Here is a 22022-nt window from a genome sequence, read left to right on the forward strand (position 1 = left end):
AATTCAATTAAGGGACCTATTTAATTTGCTTCACTTTTTATGTATTCATATATGAGAAAAACTCCCTATCCCCCAGGAGTTCTTGTATGTGAACACAAAACGATTAGCTCTCTTTGCTAGTGCTTTCTTATAAGTAGCTGTTATGCTTTTATTTGTTCTGCCCCATCACTGATTTTGTCCCATATTCTCTTATGATGCTCAATACAAATTGGAATCTGTTCCATGTTTGTTTCTTTTGCTCAGTTAAACTCTGTTTCCCATGCCATCTAATGTGGAATTTTACTTTCACGGAACTCAGCCACTTGTACAAATACATTTGTGACTTCAAAGATAAATTCCTTGAATATTTTTTCATAGCATAGTTGGATCTGCCATCATATAGTAGCCTCTCTAGATAACTGAGTTCAAGAAATATTTCATTTAATGAGTCCTCTCTCTCTTGATATTAAAGAAAGAGGGGAGGGGTAAAATGGAATTATAGTCCCCCCACCTCACAGTTTTTGATGCTGAGAAAGCTCCATGTTGTGATGGTATCACTCCATTTGTTCTCAAAACCTGTGCTCCTCAACTTACTCCTATTCTGTGTCACCTTTTTTCACTTTCTTATTCCAAAGGTGTTTTTCCTTCTGCTTGGAAATTTGCTCATATCCAGCCAGTTCCTAAAAAGGGTGACAAATCCCTCCCATCTAATTACTTTCCCATTGCAATTACTTCTATGCTTTCTAAAGTAATAGAGAAATCAATTAACTTCCATCTGATCAATAATTGCCAGTATCGATTCTGTCAGTGTCGATCTACTGGTGATATTCTGGCTTAGCATTAGTAGAGGCATATGATGCAAGAAAGCAAGCTTATTCAGCATCAGCCAAAAAAAAAAAAAAAAACAACCACTACTCCCATTTCACCCCTCCGTTCGTTCGAAATACCTGTCCAGCTGAGTCTTAAATTTATTTAGGCTATCAACTTCAACAACAAGCGATGGGAGTCTATTCCACAAACCAACTGCCCGTTGGCTAAAGGCAAATTTCCGCACATCTATCCGACATCCGTCCTTCCTCAATTTGAATTTATGCCCTCTCAGGTGATTATTCTGAGCAAGAGGAAGAATCCCATCGGCATTGAGCATGCTCAAGCCATTCAAAGCCTTATACACCTCTATCAGATCACCTCGCCGATGCCTAGTCTCCAGGCTCTGTAATTTGCAAAACTTAAGCCTTTCTTCGTAAGAGCAACCCTTTGTTCCATTCACTAATCTTGTTGCCCTCCTCTGTACTCGTTCGAGCAGCTCTACACCTGTATACAGTACTCAAGGTGAGGCCTGACCAATGCCTTATACAAGGGAATAATCACATCCTTATCCCTGCTAGAAAAATTCCTGTATATCATTGACAAGACACCATGAGCTACTCTTGCAGCTCGTCTGCACTGCTCAGAGAACTTCATATCTGCCTGCACAATTACCCCCAGGTCCTTTTCATTCTCTACCACTGTCAGCGTAGTACCACAGAGTTGATACGTTGATCTGGGGTTACTGTTTCCCATATGTAGTACTTTACATTTGTCAATGTTAAACTTCATTTGCCACCTCTCAGCCCATCTGCTCAACCTTTCCAGATCCTGTTGCAGCAGCATAGTATCAGTAGTGTCCTTAACAACCCTGCCAACCTTGGACATTAAGCCTGATACACCATCATCAATATCATTTATAAATACAGAAAACAACAATGGACCCAACACTGAACCCTGAGGAACTCCACTAATAACATTAGTCCACGTTGAGCAGTGTCCATTGATTACCACTCTCTGTCTTCTGCCACTCAACCATCCCTTTATCCATAGTAGTAATTTGCCTCCAATGCCACACTTCTCCAATTTGTGCAGCAGTCTTCCATGCGCAACAGTATCAAAAGCCTTTCTAAGATCCAAATATATAATATCAAAGTTATTCCCTGCATCCAGTTCTTTTGTGACTACATCATAGTATCCAATCAAATTGGTCAGACAAGACCTGCCCTTAACAAAACCATGCTGTGTCTGAGCTATAACTGAATTCTTGTCCAGATGATCCTGCAGTGCTTCTTTAACCAGTTCCTCCATTAATTTTCCTGGAACCGAAGTTAACCTAACAGGTCTATAATTACTTGTGTCAGCCTTTGATCCTCCTTTGTGAATTGGGGTTACATTTGCACATCTCCAGTCCATGGGTACCTCCCCTGAGTCCAAAGAAGCTCTCATAATTATGGCTAGGGGTTTGCTTACTTCCTTTGCTGCCTCCTTTAATATAACTGGATAGATCCCATCCACCCCTGGTGCCTTTTTTATGTTTATCATCAGCAATTTCTCCTCCACTTTCCTCTCAGTTATTAGAAAATAATCTAGCTCACTGCCAATGTTTACTTCACCTACGACATTCCCCTTCCTGAATAACTCCTCATGTGTGAATGTAGATGCAAAATATTCATTTAGTTTGTTAGATTGTTAGCCACCTGAGCAGGATCCTCAACTGTTGAACCATCAACATCCAGTGGACCAATCTGATTCATCCCTTTCCTTCTTGAGTTTAAATAGGTAAAGAACTCTTTTCTGTTTTTCTTTGCGTCCTTTGCCAAGGATTTCTCATAATCTGCCTTTGCCTGCCTAATCTCCTTTGTGACTTGGTTACAGACCAACTTATATCTATCATAGGCTTCCATGTCACCCATTAATTTGTATATATCCCATGCATTTTTCTTCTCTGCCATATGTCTCATTAGTTCATCTGACAACCATTTAGGCCTGAACCTTGAACAATATTTCTTGGTTGGTATGTAAAGCCTGGTAGCTTCCAAGATTAGTTCCTTGAATGCTTCCCATTTTGAATTTGCTGTTGGTAACATCATCAGTTGGTCCCACTGTATAGAATTTAAATACTGTCTCAGACCATCATAGTCGCCTTTACGAAAGCAAAAACCCTTCCCTTTGCCTCTGATGGTAGTTACCTCCTTGAGTAAATCCCACTTCAGCACACTGTGATCACTGCCACTCAGTGGTTCCTTTATCTGCAGATTCCTAATGCATGAAGAATCACTACTGATAATCAGATCAAGAGTATTACTCCCTCTAGTTGCCTCCCGAACATGCTGGTGTAGAAAACAATCATCCAATAAATCCACAAAAGCCCTGCTAGTGTGTCAGTGACCAACCCACAAATTCCAGTCAATATCTGGGAAATTAAAATCCCCCATTATAAGACTCTCTGATTTACTGGCCCATTCTATTTCCCTGTACAGTATCTTATTATACTCATCAGAGTCATTAGGCCTATAGCACACTCCTACTCTCAATTTTGATTTACCTATGCTTATGTCACACCAAACTGACTCGACACTGCCCTGTCCATCAATGTCGACTGGTTTCACTTCCTTGGATTTTATGTGTTTTTTAACTAATAGCATAACCCCTCCTCCCCTCCTGTCCTGTCTATCCTTTCTATACACATTGTACTCCCCAAATTCCAGTTCTGCATTCCTTATATCTGTGTGACACCACGTCTCTGATATCCCAACAATATCTGCCTTTGATGTTTTGAGCAATACCTCAAATTCATCAAATTTATTTACTAAACTCCTAGCATTGGTGTACACGCAGGTATACCTGCACTTGTTTCTATTCTTAGCTACCCTAACACAACCCATGTGTTTACTTGTATCACAATGACTTCCAGCAGTCTCTGAAATATCCTCATCTTGTTTTTCAGGCTTCTGCTCATTCCAATAGAAGCAGTGCAAGAATCTCTTTCACCTCTGCCAGTGGCTACTGTTAATCCATTAGTCTTTGTCTCCCCCCAAGCTAGCAGTTTTCCGACCCACCTAACACTGCCTCGATAGCATCAGCAAATATTCTTGCACCCTTTCTATTTAAGTGTATCCCATCCCTGTAGAAGCAATCTCTCCTGTTAACAAGTACATTCCAGGCTGAAAAAAATTCTACCCCTTGAGCCTTGCACAATCTTTCCAGGGCCGAATTGATCGACAAGGCTCTCATCATATACTCCCTCCTATCGTGTCTGGGCAGAATTGCAGACACTTTCAAATTTAACCCTATTTCACGGCTTCTTTTTTTTCAACAGTGACCTGTACTTGTTAAGTAATTCCGCTGGTCTCCTACTCTTAATGTCATTAGTGCCAACGTGTACAACTATATCACCTTTTGTGCCCTTAAAAGATGATATCTGCTCTACAACGTCATCAACCCTTGCCCCTGGCAGACATACCCTGGTCCTGTTCCACCTATTCTTTTTACAAAGCATGTTCCCCGTTTCCCTGACAATAGAGTCACCAACAACTACTAGTTCCTGTGGGACCAGCGCATTCTGCCTTGGGGGCTGCCTCTGTGTTGCAAGATGACCAAGTGCAAGCTCTGGCGTTGATGTGGGCAGCTGAGAGCTTGATGGGCCCCTCAATTTATTTCCTTCGAGGGCATCCACCCTGTCCTTCAAGGTCTCATATAGGCCCATAACAACGCCGAGTTGTCGCCTAATTTCCTTGCACTCCTTGCATCGTGCACACACAAAGACATCCCCCATGGCAGTATCATGTCCCGTACCTGATTGCTCCGCAAACATCAAGCAAACAGTGCATCTTAAAAGGCTGTGATTCAGAGGGCAACTGCCCCCCTCAGTTCTCCCCTGAGTCACAGCACTCCCATTAGCTTGAGCCTTTTGCTTTGCTGCTCTGGTCAGAGTCATGATTTCGATTTAAATGTCAGTAAAATTACAATTTCAGAACAAAATTAAAACCTTAAACTTGTATCTTAACACAGTTATAACGCTATATTTATTTTTCAGTATCGAGTGTTATCTACGAGTTCCCTTTATATAACTTCCGTATCAAGTATGTATTAATTATTTGTTACGTTTGTACTCTAAGTCGTTATATATATATAGTTAAAAGAACAATTTAATTGACAATGAAGTTTAACAAGATTAATAGATCTACTGATTAATTGACAATATTATATTATGCACTATACTATATAAAGCTAATGCTATCGAATTCCGGATATGCTGTATCGCGTTTCAGTAACGAGTGTTATCTACGAAGTCCCTTTATATAACTTCCGTATCAAGGTATGTAGTAATTATTTATTTTTACTAATTATTTATGTTCCGTAACCTAAGTGGTTATATGTATAGTTAAAAGTACAATTTAATTGCCACTGAAGTTCGACAAGATTAATAGATTTACTGATTAATTTTCACGTAACAATGGCGGCTGTTTATGAACGGTAAACACGTGTATTTGATACCCTTTCCGATACTAAGTAATACCTACAAATCTCTATCTAAGTTACTTTAACTTTAAGTACCGTAAATAGGAATATAAAGCTACTCTAGAAATAAGTTAATATGTAAATTTAAACTAATAAAGCAGAAAATAAATCCGAAAAAACTTCTCTGTTCCAGTAGCGGCAGAAAGGCACGTCCGCACAGGAAACCCTCGTCCTCAAAAACAAATTCAAGGGAAAAGTTTGGTGAAACTCAAGCAGTTGCTTGTTTCAAAGGCTTTTGATCATGTTTGGCATAAAGGTCTTATGGTTTTCCAACTTTTTTTTGTAATTGGGTATCCAGTTTTCTGACCGCTCACTGCAGGTGATGATAGATGGCTCTCTGTCTTCTAACTTCTCCATCAATGCTGGTGTTCCCAAAGGTTCAGTTCTTTCTCCCACTCTCTTCCTCTTGTATATTAATGACCTTCTTCCATTGTTTCGCTGATGATTGCACATTGTATTACACCTTGTCCTGCTCAAACAGCTTCAACTTCTCAAATATCTGCTACTAATTCCTTAAATTGCTGAAGTCCTGGTAATTCTCCAGTGAGGCAAAGATAACTTGGTTGATTTCAATCCTTCTAAAACTCAGTTTCTGCCTTATGTCTCACAAAAGGGATTCTTCTGCTCCTATGCTTATCTTCAATGACACTCCGATTTCTAGGCAAGATCATATATTTCTATTGAGGATTTTCCTGACTTCTAATTTCTCTTGGCATAAGCAAATTACAAATATTGCTTCCTCTTTATAAAAAAAAACGGGTTTTTTCTTTTGCTCTCAGCATTACTTTTCTTCCAAACAGCTCTATAAAAGTTCACTCTATAAAAATTGCAAATCAAATCCACCCTACCATGTAATATTGTTCCCACATCTGGGACAGCGCTCCCAAAACCTCTCTCAATCTTCTAGATTGAGAAAGGTTTTGGGAGTGCTAGATTAATTAATGACTCATCTCTAACAGAGTCTCTCCACTCACTCTCTCTCTCTGAATTGGCTTCTATAATTCCCGCTCTCTCTTTCAGAACAGTCCAAACACATGCTGCAATCAGTCAACATCCTTTTACTGTCCAACTTCAAACTCAGAGAACCAACTTTTCTTCTTCCTCATTTATTCATTCAACTTCCATTTTCTGGAACAACCTTCCTTCATATGTATTTCCTGAAAATTACAATCTACAGACGTTCAAGTCTAATGTTAACAAATATCTTTTTTCATCTTGTCAGCTGTCAACTCATGCACAGTACTAAGTGCTATACGTTCTAATATCTCTTGTGTTTGGGGTTGCATAAAAAAAAAATTCCTCCTTGCTTTTACCTTTGAAAGTAAGGAAAGAACAAGATCGAAGCAAACACCCACCCTCAAAGAGGAAATTGCACATTCCTTCTTAACACACCAAAGAATGAGAGCCACTATGAGACTGATAATACAAAATTAAGCAAAGCCCAGAATCATCATATGTTTTTAAGGGATATCAGCACTTATGAACACTGAAACAGGGATCCAGTATTTTCTTAATCTTATTTTTATGTTTATTTTAGTTTTGATATAGGGATGGTTAGGTTCATAGGTGTAGAGACAGTGCCTTGCCTTACCTATAACTCTTATTAATGGCATTCAATTGCATTATTTAAGTTGTGGTTCAAGTGCTTCCCAAGTTTCATTTAATAATGATATAACCATGTTATCATTCCCTATAATACATTGATAGATACTCTGGTTCTAAGTCGTCTTTTTTTTTTTTTACAGAATATGTTCCCCGTCTTCCTTACAACGAAGTTGGCAATTAAGATTACTCCTGTGGAATGAAATCATTATTTTATTTATTTTTTGTAATTTTGTGTATTATTTCTCCAAATGTTCTTTTATACAATAGAGTGTCGATAATCTGAACTAACTGGAACCGGGTGGTGGGGGTTAGTTCAGACTTCCAATTTGTTCAGATTTTTTAACTTATTAAAAATACTGTTCTGGAGGGAAAAAAAAAGTTTAGTAAGTTTAAAAATTAAAAACACTGACGTTAAAATCTGAGGGACTGTTTAATTTTTGTTAAAATCCAGCACCTTTTCACACAACAGATATAGGTTCTCCTAAACTTAGTATCTGTGTAAACCACAAATAAATGGCATTTTGAGGGTTGGGTTATTAGCTGTTCTCTTTTTTTTTTTTTTTTTTTTTGCACCATCTGAATCAAGTTTCGATGCAAAATTTAAAACTTTTTCCTTATTATTTTTAGTGTCTGTAATGGTTGCGTGCCAACCTCGTAAAATTTTGCTAATGAAGACCCGCTTTCTCCCTTTGAAAGTCTGTTCAAAATCTCAATCTTCAATTCAATTGTTAAAAATTTCTGCTTCTTTTTAAAAGACAAAGAAAATTGAAGAATGGTAAAATAAAACTCTGTTATCTCATTTGCACGTATCGTGTTAGTTGTAATTTCTGTGTGCCGTGTTCTTTTATAGATGCACTATCTTTTTAAGTGTTTTAGCTTTTACAATACACCCCTCCCTCCAAAATGTCAGCAAACAGAAATATCATATTACTTAACAAGTACAGGTCACTGTTGAAAAAAAGCCGTGAATTAGGGTTGAATTTGAAAGTGTCTGCAATTCTGCCCAGATACGATAGGAGGAAGTATATGATGAAAGCCCTGTCGATCAATTCGGCCCTGGAAATATTGTGCAAGGCTCAAGGGGTAGAATTTTTTTCAGCCTGGACTGTACTTGTTAACAGGAGAGACTGCTTCTACAGGGATGGGATACACTTAAATAGAAAGGGTGCAAGAATGTTTGCTGAATGAACGAGGCAGTGTTAGGTGGGTCGGAAAACTGCTAGATTGGGGGGATAATAAGGACTAATAGATTAACAGTAGCCATTGGCAGAGGTGAAAGTGATTCTTGCACTGCTTCTATTGGAATGAGCAGCAGCCTGGAAAATAAGATGCAGGATATTTCAGAGACTGCTGGGAATCATTTGGGCACAAGTAAACACATGGGTTGTGTTAGGGTAGCTAAGAAAAAGGACAGGTGCATGTATACTTGCGGGTACACCAATGCTAGGAGTTTAGTAAATAAATTTGATGAATTTGAGGTATTGCTCAAAACATCAAAGGCAGATATTGTTGGGATTTCAGAGACGTGGTGTCACACAGATATAAGGAGTGCAGAACTGGAATTTGAGGAGTACAATGTCTACAGAAAGGATAGACAGGATAGGAAGGGAGGAGGGGGTTATGCTATTAGTTAAGAAATACATAAAATCCAAGGAAGTGAAGCCAGTCAACATCACTGGACAGTGCAGCATCGAGTCAGTTTGGTGTGACATAAGCATTGGGAGATCAAAATTGAGAGTAGGTGTGTGCTATAGGCCTAATGACTCTGATGAGTATAATAAGAAACTGTACAGAGAAATAGAGTGAGCCAGTAAATCAGAGAGTCTTATAATTGGGGATTTTAATTTCCCAGATATTGACTGGAATTTGGGGCTGGTCACTCACACACTAGCAAGGCTTTTGTGGATTTCTTGGATGATTGTTTACTACATCAGCATGTTCGGGAGGCAACTAGAGGGAGTAATACTCTTGATTTGATTATCAGTAGTGATTCTTCATGCATTAAGAATCTGCAGATAAATGAACCACTAGGTGGTAGTAATCACAGTGTGCTGAAGTGGGATTTACTCAAAGAGGTAACTACCATTAGTGGTAAAGGGAAGGGTTATTGCTTTCGTAAAGGCGACTAGGATGGACTGAGACAGTATTTAAATTCTATACAGTGGGACCAACTGATGATGTTACCAACAGCAAATTCAAAATGGGAACCATTCAAAGAACTTATCTTGGAAGCTACTAGGCTGTACATAACAACTAAGAAATATTGTTCAAGGTTTATACCTAAATGGATGTCAGATGAACTAATGAGACATATGGCAGAGAAGAAAAATGCATGGGATATATATAAATTAACACATGACACAGAAGCCTATGATAGATACAACTTTGTTCATCTGTAACAATGTTACAAAGGAGGTTAGCCAGGCGAAGGCAGATTACAAGAAATCTTTGGCAAGGAATGCAAAGAAAAACAACAAAGAGTTCTTTACTTATGTAAACTCTAGAAGGAAGGGGATGAATCAGATTGGTCCACTTGATATCGATGAGTCAACTATTGATGATCCTGCTCAGGTAGCTAACAAACTAAATGAATATTTTGCATCTACATTCACACATGAGGAGTTATTCAGCGAGGGTAATGCCAGAGGTGTATTCAACTCTGGCAGTAAGCTAGAGAAATTTGTAAAAACTGAGAGTAAAGTGGAGGAGAAATTGTTGAAGATAAACACAAGAAAGGCACCTAGGGTGGATGGGATCTATCCAGTTATATTAAAGGAGGCAACAAAGGAATTAAGCAAACCCTTAGCCATAATTATGAGAGCTTCCTTGGACTCAGGGGAGGTACCCATGGACTGGAGATATGCAAATGTGACCCCAATTCACAAAGGAGGATCAAAGGCTGACACAAGTAATTATAGACCTGTGAGTTTAACTTCTGTTCCAGGAAAATTAATGGAGGCACTAGTTAAAGAAGCACTGCAGGATCATTTAGACAAGACTTCAGTTATAGTACGGACACAGCATGGTTTTGTTAAGGGGAAGTCTTGCCTGACCAATTTGATTGGATACTATGATGCAGTCATAAAAGAACTGGATGCAGGGAATAACTTTGATATTATATACTTGGATCTTCTTAGAAAGGCTTTTGATACTATTGCACATGGAAGACTGCTGCACAAATTGGAGCAGTGTGGCATTGGAGGCAAATTGCTGCTATGGATAAAGGGGTGGATGAGGGGGAGAAGACAGAGAGTGGTAATCAATGGACACTGCTCATCGTGGACTAATGTTATTAGTGGAGTCCCTCAGGGTTCAGTATTGGGTCCATTATTGTTTTCTGTATTTATAAATGATATTGATGATGGTATATCAAGCTTAATATCCAAGTTTGCAGATGATACTAAGGTTGGCAGGGTTGTCAAGGACACTACTGACACTATGCTGCTGCTGCAACAGGATCTGGAAAGGTTGAGCAGATGGGCTGAGAGGTGGTAAATGAAGTTTAACATTGACAAATGTAAATTACTACATATGGGAAACAGCAACCCCAGAGCAACATATCAACTCTGTGGTACTACACTGACAGTGGTAGAGAATGGAAGGGACCTGGAGGTGGTTGTGCAGGCAGATATGAAGTTCTCTGAGCAGTGCAGACGGGCTGCAAGAGTAGCTCATGGTGTATTGTCAATGATATATAGGAATTTTTCTAGCAGGGATAAGGAGGTGATTATTCCCTTGTATAAGGCAATGGTTAGGCCACACCTAGAGTACTGTTTATAGATCTGGAGGCCTCATTTCAAGAAGGATGAGGAGCCGCTGGAACGAGTACAGAGAAGGGCAACAAGATTAGTGAATGGAACAAAGGGGTGCTCTTACGAAGAAAGGCTTAAGTTTTGCAAATTACAGTGTCTGGAGACTAGGCACCGGCGAGGTGATCTGATAGAGGTGTATAAAGCCTTGAAAGGTTTGAGCATGCTCAATGCTGATGGGATTCTTCCTCTTGCTCAGAATAATCACCTGGAGGGCATAAATTCAAATTGAGGAAAGACAGATGTAGGATAGATGTGCGGAAATTTGCCATTAGCCAGCGGGTGGAAAAGACTTCCATCCCTTGTCGTGGAAGTTGATAGCCTAAATAAGTTTAAGGCTCAGCTGGACAGGTATTTCGAACGAACAGAGGAGTGAAGTGGAAGTGGTTATTATTTATTTATTTTTTGGCTAATGCTGAATAAGCTTGCTTTCTTGCAACAAATGCCTCTACTAATGCTAATGCTACAAAGTGTGATGTTTGATAAGTACTGTATATACAGGTAGTTCTTGACTTTACGAGTTAATTCGTTCCTAGCGCGCGCTCGTAAAGTGGGAATTTATTTCCCATAGGATATAAAATGTTAAAAATAGGGGTTACGTTATCAACAATGAAATTAGTTAGCTAATTAGTTTATGTTTAAGCAATAATTGATTTATCCAAAGAAATGAAAACGTAGCCTACAAAATCAAGCAAATTATAATAATAGAGAAATTATTTATGACTTACAAATGTTAAAGAATATTTATTCTTCTCATCATCATCGACTAAATGCACACTCGTTGGTTTGTTGCACAAGGAGTCGTCTTCTTAAGAAATGCTTTAAGAGGCATTTGTTTCCAAAATAACCTTTTCTTTTCTTCATAAATTTCAATAGCATGCATAAGCATTTTTTAACGGCACACAGACATTTGCAAATAACATGATTCACGTGGAGTAACAAGTTTACAAAGCTTAAAAAAAGGAATGAAGAGAAGATTCTGTAAATTTATTTATGCTTTTTATACGACTGAAGATTTCAGTAAAGGGCAAACACATTTCACCAGAATAACGTAAAAACCCACACAATTCCAGCTATCGGTATTTTCACGAATGCAATAACATTGAGTTTACTAGCCGTTTATAATTGCTTGCAGTAACAGAAAAGCCCAATAAACCGGAAAGTGCAAATCGTTTTTATTGTTTTATGGTTGTGATTTCCAGAAATGTGCTTTAGAAAAATATCACAAAGCTGTTCAAAATTGGTTCTTATAACATATGATAACAATGAAAGTGTAGTGCGTTTAATGATTTGAATTGGTAACTAATACAATTTACACTAGAAAAATAACCTTTTAGGGAGGTATATAGCGAAAATTTGAACTTCCGAGATCGTGGAATGAATTACCAAAAAAGAATGTGTTATTGGGTTCACATTACAATATTTTTGTGATACGATGGTAACGGATTAATATCGTAAAGCGGGGTACACTGTATTGTATAGCTACATGCATGGTTTGAAATGTGGTATTTATGAATTTATTTTTATAAATTCATAAATACCACATTTCAAAGTTTTTTTATTTTTATTTTACTAACCTGTGGATTCTTCCGAATTTTACATATCATTTAATTTTGTTAGGGGGAAAAAAAAAAAAAAAGGTGTAAATTTGTTCTTTATATCTTCATTTTTATAGCCTGTGGATAATATATTCCTCCGATTTTCGCTTATTAGAATTACCCTTTAATAGAATCAAAATTCAATTCATAAACGTGATCATAATAAATGCCACTTACTGTAATTATTTTATGACACCAGCATAAAAAAAAAAAAAAAAAAATTCTGGCTCATTCAGATTTTTGACACTACCGTATATGAAAAATCCTTTAATTTGTGAACCCCCCTGGCAACTTTCTCTGATGGATATAAAGATTATTTTACATTAATGAGGTTTATGGAAGCAGCACAGCATTTTAAATGGATATAAAGATTATTTTACTTATGATTTTATGAGATTTAATGGATATAAAGATTATTTTATGTGATGGATATAAACATTATTTTACATTAGCAAGGTTTGCGGAAGCAGCACAGCATTTTAAATAGTCCTCTCCCCCCCCACCAAAAAAAAGGTTGGTGACTCTGGGAATCATTTGATCAGATTGCAACATCCAAAAATCATGATGCAGTTGAACCATCCTGCATGAAAAATAAAGCTGTCTTAAGCATGGCCTCACTGCTGATAGAATCGGCGCCTCTGTAGCCAGGTGGGCAGGAGCAGCAGTGTGTAGCACACACTTCTTGATCAGACTGGGGTTCGAGCCCGTGACCACCCTGTTGAGCCCTCTAAGCAATTTGATATGCAACATGCTTTCAGGATGATAGAGAAACAGAATGCTTATGCCAAAAAAATTAACTGTAATATTTTTCAAGATGTATACTTTTGCAATTTAGCATTATCAAGGACACATGATGCAAGAAAGCAAGCTTATATAGCATCAGCCAAAAAAAAAACAAAAAACAACCCCTTATTTCACCCATTCCCTCACTCCAAATGTTTGTCAAGTTAGCCTTGAATCTATTTAAGCTATCAACTTCTACAATGATAGATGATGGAAGTTTGTTCCAGCAATCAACCACCCACTGGCTAAAGGCAAACTTCCGCACGTCTTTCCTGAATTTGAATTTATGCCCTCTCAGGCATAAATTCAAATTGATTATTCTTAGCAAGAGGAAGAATCCCATCAGCATTGAGCATGCTCAAACCATTCAAGGCTTTATACACCTCAATCAGATCACCTCGCAGGTGCCTAGTCTCCAGACACTGTAATTTGCAAAACTTAAGCCTTTCTTTGTAAGAGCAACCCTTTGTTCTCTTCACTAATCTTGTTGCCCTTCTCTGTACTCGTTCAAACAGCTCTACATCCTTCTTAAAATGAGGCCTCCAGATCTGTATACAGCACTCAAGGTGTGGCCTGACCATTGCCTTATACAAGGGGATAATCACCTCCTTATCCCTGCTAGAAAAATTCCTGTATATCATTGACAAGACACCATGAGCTACTCTTGTAGACCATATGCACTGCTCAGAAAACTTCATATCTGCCTGCACAATTACCCCCAGGTCCTTTTCATTCTCTACCACTGTCAGTGTAAAGTGTATTGATGTCTAACGGCACCAGGGGGTTCCCCCATCTCCGCATTGCTTTCACTGTAGCTGTTTTAAATCTCTGGCCTTCCCAGTGAACTGGTAGTGTTGTGTATCGTTGTTCATCTGGCTGTTTAGCCACTGGATCCCTGAAGCCCAACATTGTCCACACTTGGCCTCGTGGAGGCAGACCAGGTTTCCTGAGATTTCAGTGACTAGGGCCAAAAAAAAAAAAAAAAACTCGGTAGGGGTGGGTGAGCGCTGGAATTAGAAAAGCCAATTGAGGTTTATGCGGTTTAATTTGAATGAAGTTAAGTTTTTGAAGTTCGGGTAGGGTTATACGCTGGCATATTAGGCAGACTAGGGGGGAGACTGAAGGCTGGGGGGAAAAGACAGAAGTATGGGGACAATAGAGAAGGCGACCCCAGGATTTTTAGTGAGGCAGGCCCAAGCCCCACCAGGAGAAGAATAAGGGTTCGCAGGGGTGGAGAGGAGACAACTGTCTCCTCCTCCCCACCAGGGGAATGGTAGTAAAGGTACCAGGCAAGGGAGTCCGGAACAGATCGCCATCAGGCATTGACAGTGTGGTACCACAGAGTTGATACGTTACTCTGGGATTACTGCTTCCCATATGTAGTACTTTACATTTGTCAATATTAAACTTCATTTGCCACCTCTCAGCCCATCTGCTCAACTTTTCTAGATCCTGTTGCAGCAGTGTACTGTCATTAGTGTCATCTTGATGCATGAAGAATCACTGCTGATAGAATCGGCGCCTCTGTAGCCAGGTGGGCAGGAGCAGCAGTGTGTAGCACACACTTCTTGATCAGACTGGGGTTCGAGCCCGTGACCACCAAATATGGAGGATGCGGAAAGGTCAGGAAACGACCACCGTATATCCCCGGAGCAATATGGCCTTAGTTGCTAATGCTCCTAAAAACCAAATAACAACAACAACTGCTGATAATCAAATAAAGAGTATTACTCCCTCTAGTTGCCTCCCGAACATGCTGCTGTAGAAAACAATCATCCAATAAATCCACAAAAGCCTTGCTAGTGTGTGTGAGTGACCAACTCACAAATTCCAGGCAATCTCTACGAAACTAAAATCATCCATTATAAGACACTCTGATTTACTGGCCCACTCTATTTCTCTGTACAATTGCTCATTATACTCATCAGATTCATTTGGCCTATAACACACACCTACTCTCATTTTTCCTTTCCCAGTGCTTATGTCACACCCAATAGACTCAACATTGCATTGTCCACCAATATCAATTGGATACACTTCCTTAGATTTTATGTGTTTCTTAACTAACAGCATAACCCCTCCTCCCTTTCTGTTCTGTCTATCCATTCTATACACATTGTACTCCCCAAATTCCAGTTCTGCACTGCTTATGTCTGTGCGACACCATGTCTCTGATATCCCAACAATATCTGCCTTTGATATCTTTACTAGCACTTCAAGCTCATTGAATTTATTAACTATACTCCTAGCAATGGTGTACATGCAAGTATACATGCACCTGTTTCTACTGTTGTTGGTGTAATTTGGTGTTTAGGAGCATTAGCAACTAAGGCCATATTGCTCCGGGAATATGCGGTGGTCATTCCCTGACCTTTCCGCATTCTCTGTATTTGGTGGTCACAGGCTTGAACCCCGGTCTAATCAAAAAGCATGTGCTACTCACTGCTGCTCCTGCCCACCTGGCTACAGAGGCACCCCTGTATCTACTCTCAGTTACCCTAATACATCCCATGTATTTACTTGTTCCACTATGACTCCCAGCAGTCCTGAAAAATCCCCATTGCCTTGCTTTCCAGGCTGCTGCTCAATTGCATTTCAATAGAAGTAGTGCAAGAATCACTTTTACCTCTGCCAACGGCTACTGTTAACTATTAGTCCGTGTATCCCTCCAAGCTAGCAGTTTTCCGACCCACCTAACTCTGCCTCAATAGAATCAGCAAATATTATTCTTGCACCCTTTCTATTTAAGTGTATCCCATCCTTGTAGAAGCAATTTTGATACAAATCTAACTAAACATGAATGTTACCTAATTGTTAGAAAGGAATATTTTGGCAAATGCTTACAGTTTATATACCAAATTGATCTCATTTTAACATATACTATGATAACTGCATGTACTCACCAGTGAATGGCTTCATCCAGTTTAGTATTTCTGCAGGAAGTTGTTCAGGATCTTGGCTGAGAATATCAACTGACAATTTTGTGACATTGTACAGTAGCTCAACTTCCCAATTTAATACCTGAGGAAAGAAACCAATGTAAATGAATTTTTTTCATAGGTTTCTCAGGGCCATGCAAATGGGGTGTGCATTGGATGTGCTGCAACAGGGCCTCTGATCTAGGGGGCCCCAATCAAGGGAGCCATCAAAGTCTCAACATAAATAAATGAGGCCCCTTAACCCCTTTTACATCCTGGTCCCAAGTACCTTTGCACAGCCCTGGGTTTCTCAAACATTTTAATATGAGAAAATGTTAATATTGACAATGAATGCCCTTCATTCCAACAATTGTAGGAATAAAATTTATCAGTTCATGGATATATAAGTAACATAAAGATAGAGTGCTCAATAATCTAGTTTTTCTTACTGTTTCCTCCACCCTACCCCTCGACATTGCTATGTATTTTTGTTCAACTGAAGTTAACAATTTTCTTATTCTTTATGCCAGGTAAATGTTCTTACTCAGCCTAAGTCTAACACTGGCAGATTATTTACAAATGCTAACATTATGTGAACTACTTGTGTGAATTATGAAACTTATCAAAGGGGGAAACAACATGAAATTGTGTTGTCTGAAAAAATATACTAAGTTAGTATATTTGGCCTTTGTGAGGCCTCAAAAATAAATTACGAAACAATGTGTAATTTCAAATCAAAATTACTTAAAACAGACTTTTGAATAAACACTTATCATAGAATTTTTACAGTGTATCATATGTAAATTGCATATGTGCCAAAAGCCACAAGTTTAGAATTATAAAACATCAGAGAAATTGTTAATTTCTCAAATAAATCTTCATTTCTTAGACCTTACTGCACTTCTATAATGTGAGCAAGTATTTGGTTACCATTAGTAAATAAAACAGACACCTAGTTTTCCAGAGTGTGATGTTAATTGGCTAGATATACCAAAGAAGTTTGAGCAAAATGTTGGGGTGTCTAAAATTGATGACAATAAGCTCTGAAAAATAAATTCTAAAGTAGCTATTTGAAAAAATAAAACAAACTAAAAAAAAAAATTTTTAAATTGTTGTTAACTGAGAGTCCTGAGTGGATTGCTCAATAATGAAGTTGTTCTTTTTGCCTTGCTATGTTTTGCAGTATGGCTGTCCAGGAATATATTTTGTAAATATATTCTTGTACAGCCTTTTTTTTATATACAATACCAGAATTGCAAAATTGTGTTAAAAACTATTTTCACTTCAAAGTTTTCTACTATTTTTAAAAACTATACAGACTACAATATGCAAAAAAAAGTCTAGTAAACATGGGTCCTTAAGTGAATTGTTTTCGAGATATTGCACATTTCTAGTTGGGACCACCAGTGACAAAGTGAACTGTACAGAGTTGGGATCCACCACTGACTTGTTTGTTTAGATTAGGTTATGTTCATTCTCTCCCTTTCCCCTCTCTCGATGCTCTGAGACGTAGCAGGCATACTAGTACTTGTCAAAGGATAGTCAACATGGAAAGAACTTACAGCAACGAAGAGTATGCGGACATGCACTTCACGTATGGTAAAGCCAATGGCAGTGCACTCGAGGCTGCACATTTGTACTAAAAAGCATTTCCCCACCGAAGGCAGCCCAACAGGTGCATATTCATCAGTGTTAGAGAACACTGCAATTCGCACATGGAATACGAGCAGGTGGGGCCAGAAGTATAACACCTGACATTGAGGAAAGGGTGTTAGAGAGAATAGAACAAAATCCAGGCATTTTGACAAGGAGGGTTGCTCTGCAAGAGCGTGTACTGAGTCATAGCAGCGTGTGGCAAATTTTACATCGACAATTACTGTAACCCTATCATAACCAGCGTGTACAAGGTCTCAGCAATACAGATTACCCTCCCAGAGTGAACTGCTGGGAGGGTAATTGTTCCCTGAACCCCCAGTTTTTAAACAACACTTTGTTCACTGACGAAGCTGGGTTTACGCGTGATGGTATTTTTAATTTTCATAACTGTCATGTTTAGTCCGACAAAAATCCTAATGCAATTCATGAGTCATGATATCAGCAACGTTGAATGTCTGGGCAGGACTACTAGGAGACCGTCTAATTGGACCACACTTTCTGCCAAACAGGCTATCAGGAGAGCTATACCTTTAGTTCCTGCAGAATATTCTTCCAGACCTCCAGTCACAACCCAAGCAAAATGTGCACCGGCACATTTTGCTCAGGTTGTGACTCGGTATCTAACTAGAAGGTATGGTCAACAGTGGATAGGACATTCCAGAGTTTGACAAAAGCACAAGGCACTGTGCCATGGTCTGGTGAATGCTGCATTCCACTGCATCCTACAAATGTGTGATGGTTCCCCCAGCATAGAAGGTCTCGGTCCTTCTATGCTGCGGGAATTTGCCATCAAAAGCATCCAGGGAGCACACAAAATGCTTGGAGATTATCCTCAAACCATTCCTGTACAACGTGAACAGAGTCTAGTGCCATCTGAATACACAGTTGCCCTGTAGGGCAAAACCTGGTCAGAAATAATGAGGGATTAGGGTACCGAGTGATATCCATGGAAACATCCCCCAAACCAATGCTTTCATCCAACTGTGCAATCCAGTTGCAGCTGTTCACCTACACGCAGTCAAATATGCACCCATCCATCGACATGATGGAGCTAGAACCTTGATTCATCAGACCAGGCAACTTTTCCAGTTTTCCAATGTCTACTGCAGGCAGAAGTATTGATGATGGTCGGTCAACACAAGCACATGAACAAGTTGCCTACTCTGAAGGCCTATTGACAAGAGTTACTGGATGCTCTTGTGCTAGGAAATGTTTCTCTGTGTGCAGTTGTAGTCTGCTGTTAATTGAGGGATTGTGAACCATCTGTTGTCCTGGACAGCATGTACTAACCACAGTTCACCTCGACTGCCAACCAATGGTCTCGGTCCTGAAATACTGGTTGGTTGCATGTGCCTCGTCAGACTATTCTCGCTACACCTCCAGTATGTGGCCCACTCTCAAACAGCCCACAATGCTGATCCCCGATTAACAGCGCCACAGATTCATTCCTTGTTCAAACTTTATCAGGTCCTTCCCCTTCCCCATTGTACACTGATGAACTCAGAGACACTACCTGTGCAATAACTATATATGCTGTGCTAGTCTGCGACTGCTCCTAGGTGTTGTGGGATACACCGTTGGATATGTCCATTTGTGGAGACAGGGGTGGCCTTAATGTTTTGGCTCATAATTGGTTGTTTGTTTCGATTTCAATGACACATCAGCAACTAGGGCTATAATGCCCCAAAACCATGTCCCATACAAGATAACGGTAAAAACTGTATTGACATAATTGCTTAGGTCACTATGTCAATATGCATAAAAATATAAATATGTATGAGGTAAACTAATACAAAAATATATTTAAATACAAGAGACAAAAGGTTTATAGATTTTAAAAATGTAAAAACAGTTGGCACATTGTCGCTGTTAGATAAAAACTGACTGAGTGTATAAGGCTCAGTCAGATGGGTAAAAACATTAAAATACATGAAATGTTCCTGTCTGTATTATGGACATTTGGTTAAAATATGATGAATGGTTAAAAAGGTTTCACAATCCTCACACATAGGAGAGCCATCTGCCCTCAGCATGCATGTGTAAGATGACTATGTCCTAAGCAGAGGTGAGCTAGAACAACTTCCTCTCTACGGTCCCTGCACCGACTCGACTGCCAATGTTGGTTAACAGGCTTTCTCTGATATAGCTTGTTTGTGACCTGTTCATGACAAGATTGTTGCCATTGGGAGAATAATGTAGAGTGTATTAGCTACCTGTAGTTTGTATAAGGGACTAATAGGCTGCTGTTGTTGTGAGGCTGCAGTGGCCTTGCAGCAGCATTAGGTGATTCATTACCCTTGATCCCAATGTGGCTTGGGATTGATCAAGCAGAAATGGATGTCAAAGGAATGCTCAAAAAGAGAATGTAATGTGGTATAGGCCTAATGACTTGAATGAGTACAATGAACAATTGTACAAAGAAATAGAGTGGGCTAGTAAATCAGAATGCCTTATATTGGGGGATTTTCACTTCCCAGATATTGACTGGAACTTGTGGAGTGGTCACTCGCACATTAGCAAGACTTTTTTGGATTTATTGGATGATTGTTTTCTGCAGCAGCATGTTCGAGAGGCAACCAGAGAGGGTAATACTCTTGATATGGTTATCAGTTGTGATCATTGATGTATTAAGAATTTGCAGATAAAGGAACCACTAGGTGACAGCAATCACAGTGTACTGATGTGGGATTTACTTAAAGATATAATTACCATCAGGGATAAAGGAAAGGGTTTTTGCTTCCATAAAAGTGATTACAATGGTCTCAGTTTTTAAATTCTGTACAGTGCGATCAGCTGATGATGTTACCAACAGCAAATTCTAAGTGGGAAGCATTCAAGGAATTAATCGTGGAAGCTACTAAATGTTTCATACCTATTAAGAAATATTGTTCAAGGTTTAGGCCTAAATGGTTGTCAAATGAACTAATGAGACTCGTGGCAGAGGGGAAAAAAATGCATGGGATGCATATAAATTATCAGACGACACAGAAGCCTATGGCAGATATAAGCTAGTAGAGGTACGAGAAATTTTTGGCAAAGGATGCTAAGAAAAACCATAATTATGAGCGCATCCTTGGACTCAGGACAGATCCCCACGAACTGGAGATGTGCAAATGTGTCCCCAATTCACAAAGGGGGATCGAAGGGTGACGAGTAATTACAGACCAGTTAGTTTATCTTCTGTTCTGGGTAAAATAATAGAGTCACTGGTTAAAGATGCATTGCAGGATCATCTAGACAAGACTGCAGAAATAATTCAGACACAGCATGGGTTTGTTAAGGGAAAGTCTTGTCTGACAAATTTGATTGGATATTATGATGTGGTTACAGAGGAACTGGATGCAAAAAATAATTTTGATATCATATATTTGGATTTCAGGAAAGCTTTTGACACTGTTACGCAAGAAGACTACTGTACAAATTGGAGCAGAATGGTATTAAGGTTAAGTTGCTACAATGGATAAAAGGATGGTTGAGTGGGAGAAGACAGAGGATGGTAATCAATGGGTGCTGTCTTCGTGGAGTCCTACAAGCTTCGGTGTTGGGTCCACTGTTGTTTTGCATATTTATCAATGATATTGATGAAGGTATATCAGGCTTGGTGTCGAAGTTTGCAGATGATACAAAGGTTGCCAGGGTTGTTAATGACAGTAATGGCAGTGTGCTACAGCAACAGGATCTAGAAAATTTGGTCAGATGGGTTAAGAAGTGGCAACTGAAGTTTAACCTTGACAAATGCAAAGTACTGCATATGGGTAGAAGTAATCCCAGAGAAATGTACCAACTGTGTGGTACTACACTTAAGGTGGTAGAAAATGAAAAAGACCTGGGAGTAATTGTGCAGTCAGATATGAAGTTTTCTGCGCAATGCAGGCAGGCTGCCAGAGCAGGTCATGGGGTTTTGTCAATGATATACAGAAATTTTGCTAGCAAGGAAAAGGAGGTGATTGATTGTCCCTCTGTATAAGGCAATGGTCAAGCCGTGCCTTGAGTGCTGCATACAAGTCTGAAGACCTCATTTTAGGAAGGATGTAGATTTGCTTGAGCATGTACAGAGAAGGGCAACAAGATTGGTGAGGGGAATGAAGGGATCCTCTTACCAAGAGAGGCTTAAGTTTTGCAAATTGCAGCGTCTAGAGACTAGGCACCTGCAAGGTGATCTGACTGAGGAGGTGTATAAGGCCTTGAATGGGTTTGAGCACGTTGAATTCTGATGGAATTCTTCCACTTTTTCAGATTACGAACTTAAGGGGGCATAAATTCAAATTGAGGAAAGACAGCTGTAGAATACATGCGCGGAAATTTGCCTTTAGTCAGTGGGTGGTTAATTGCTGGAATAAACT

General features: G+C 39.2%; 1 protein-coding gene across 1 annotated transcript in view; it reads right to left on the reverse strand.

Moving 5' to 3' along the window:
• The window catches only part of LOC150081687 (protein qui-1-like), a 706673-nt gene that overhangs the window by 191616 nt on the left and 493035 nt on the right, over positions 1–22022 (reverse strand). Inside the window, exon 15 of the mRNA XM_090378807.1 lies at positions 16009–16126. Within this exon, the coding sequence (XP_090234933.1) occupies positions 16009–16126 (118 nt within the window). The remainder of the gene's footprint in view (positions 1–16008; positions 16127–22022) is intronic.

Source organism: Mastigoproctus giganteus, chromosome 8 (assembly GCF_048544385.1).
Source record: "Mastigoproctus giganteus isolate SK-2022 chromosome 8, ASM4854438v1, whole genome shotgun sequence".
NCBI lineage: Eukaryota > Metazoa > Arthropoda > Arachnida > Uropygi > Thelyphonidae > Mastigoproctus > Mastigoproctus giganteus.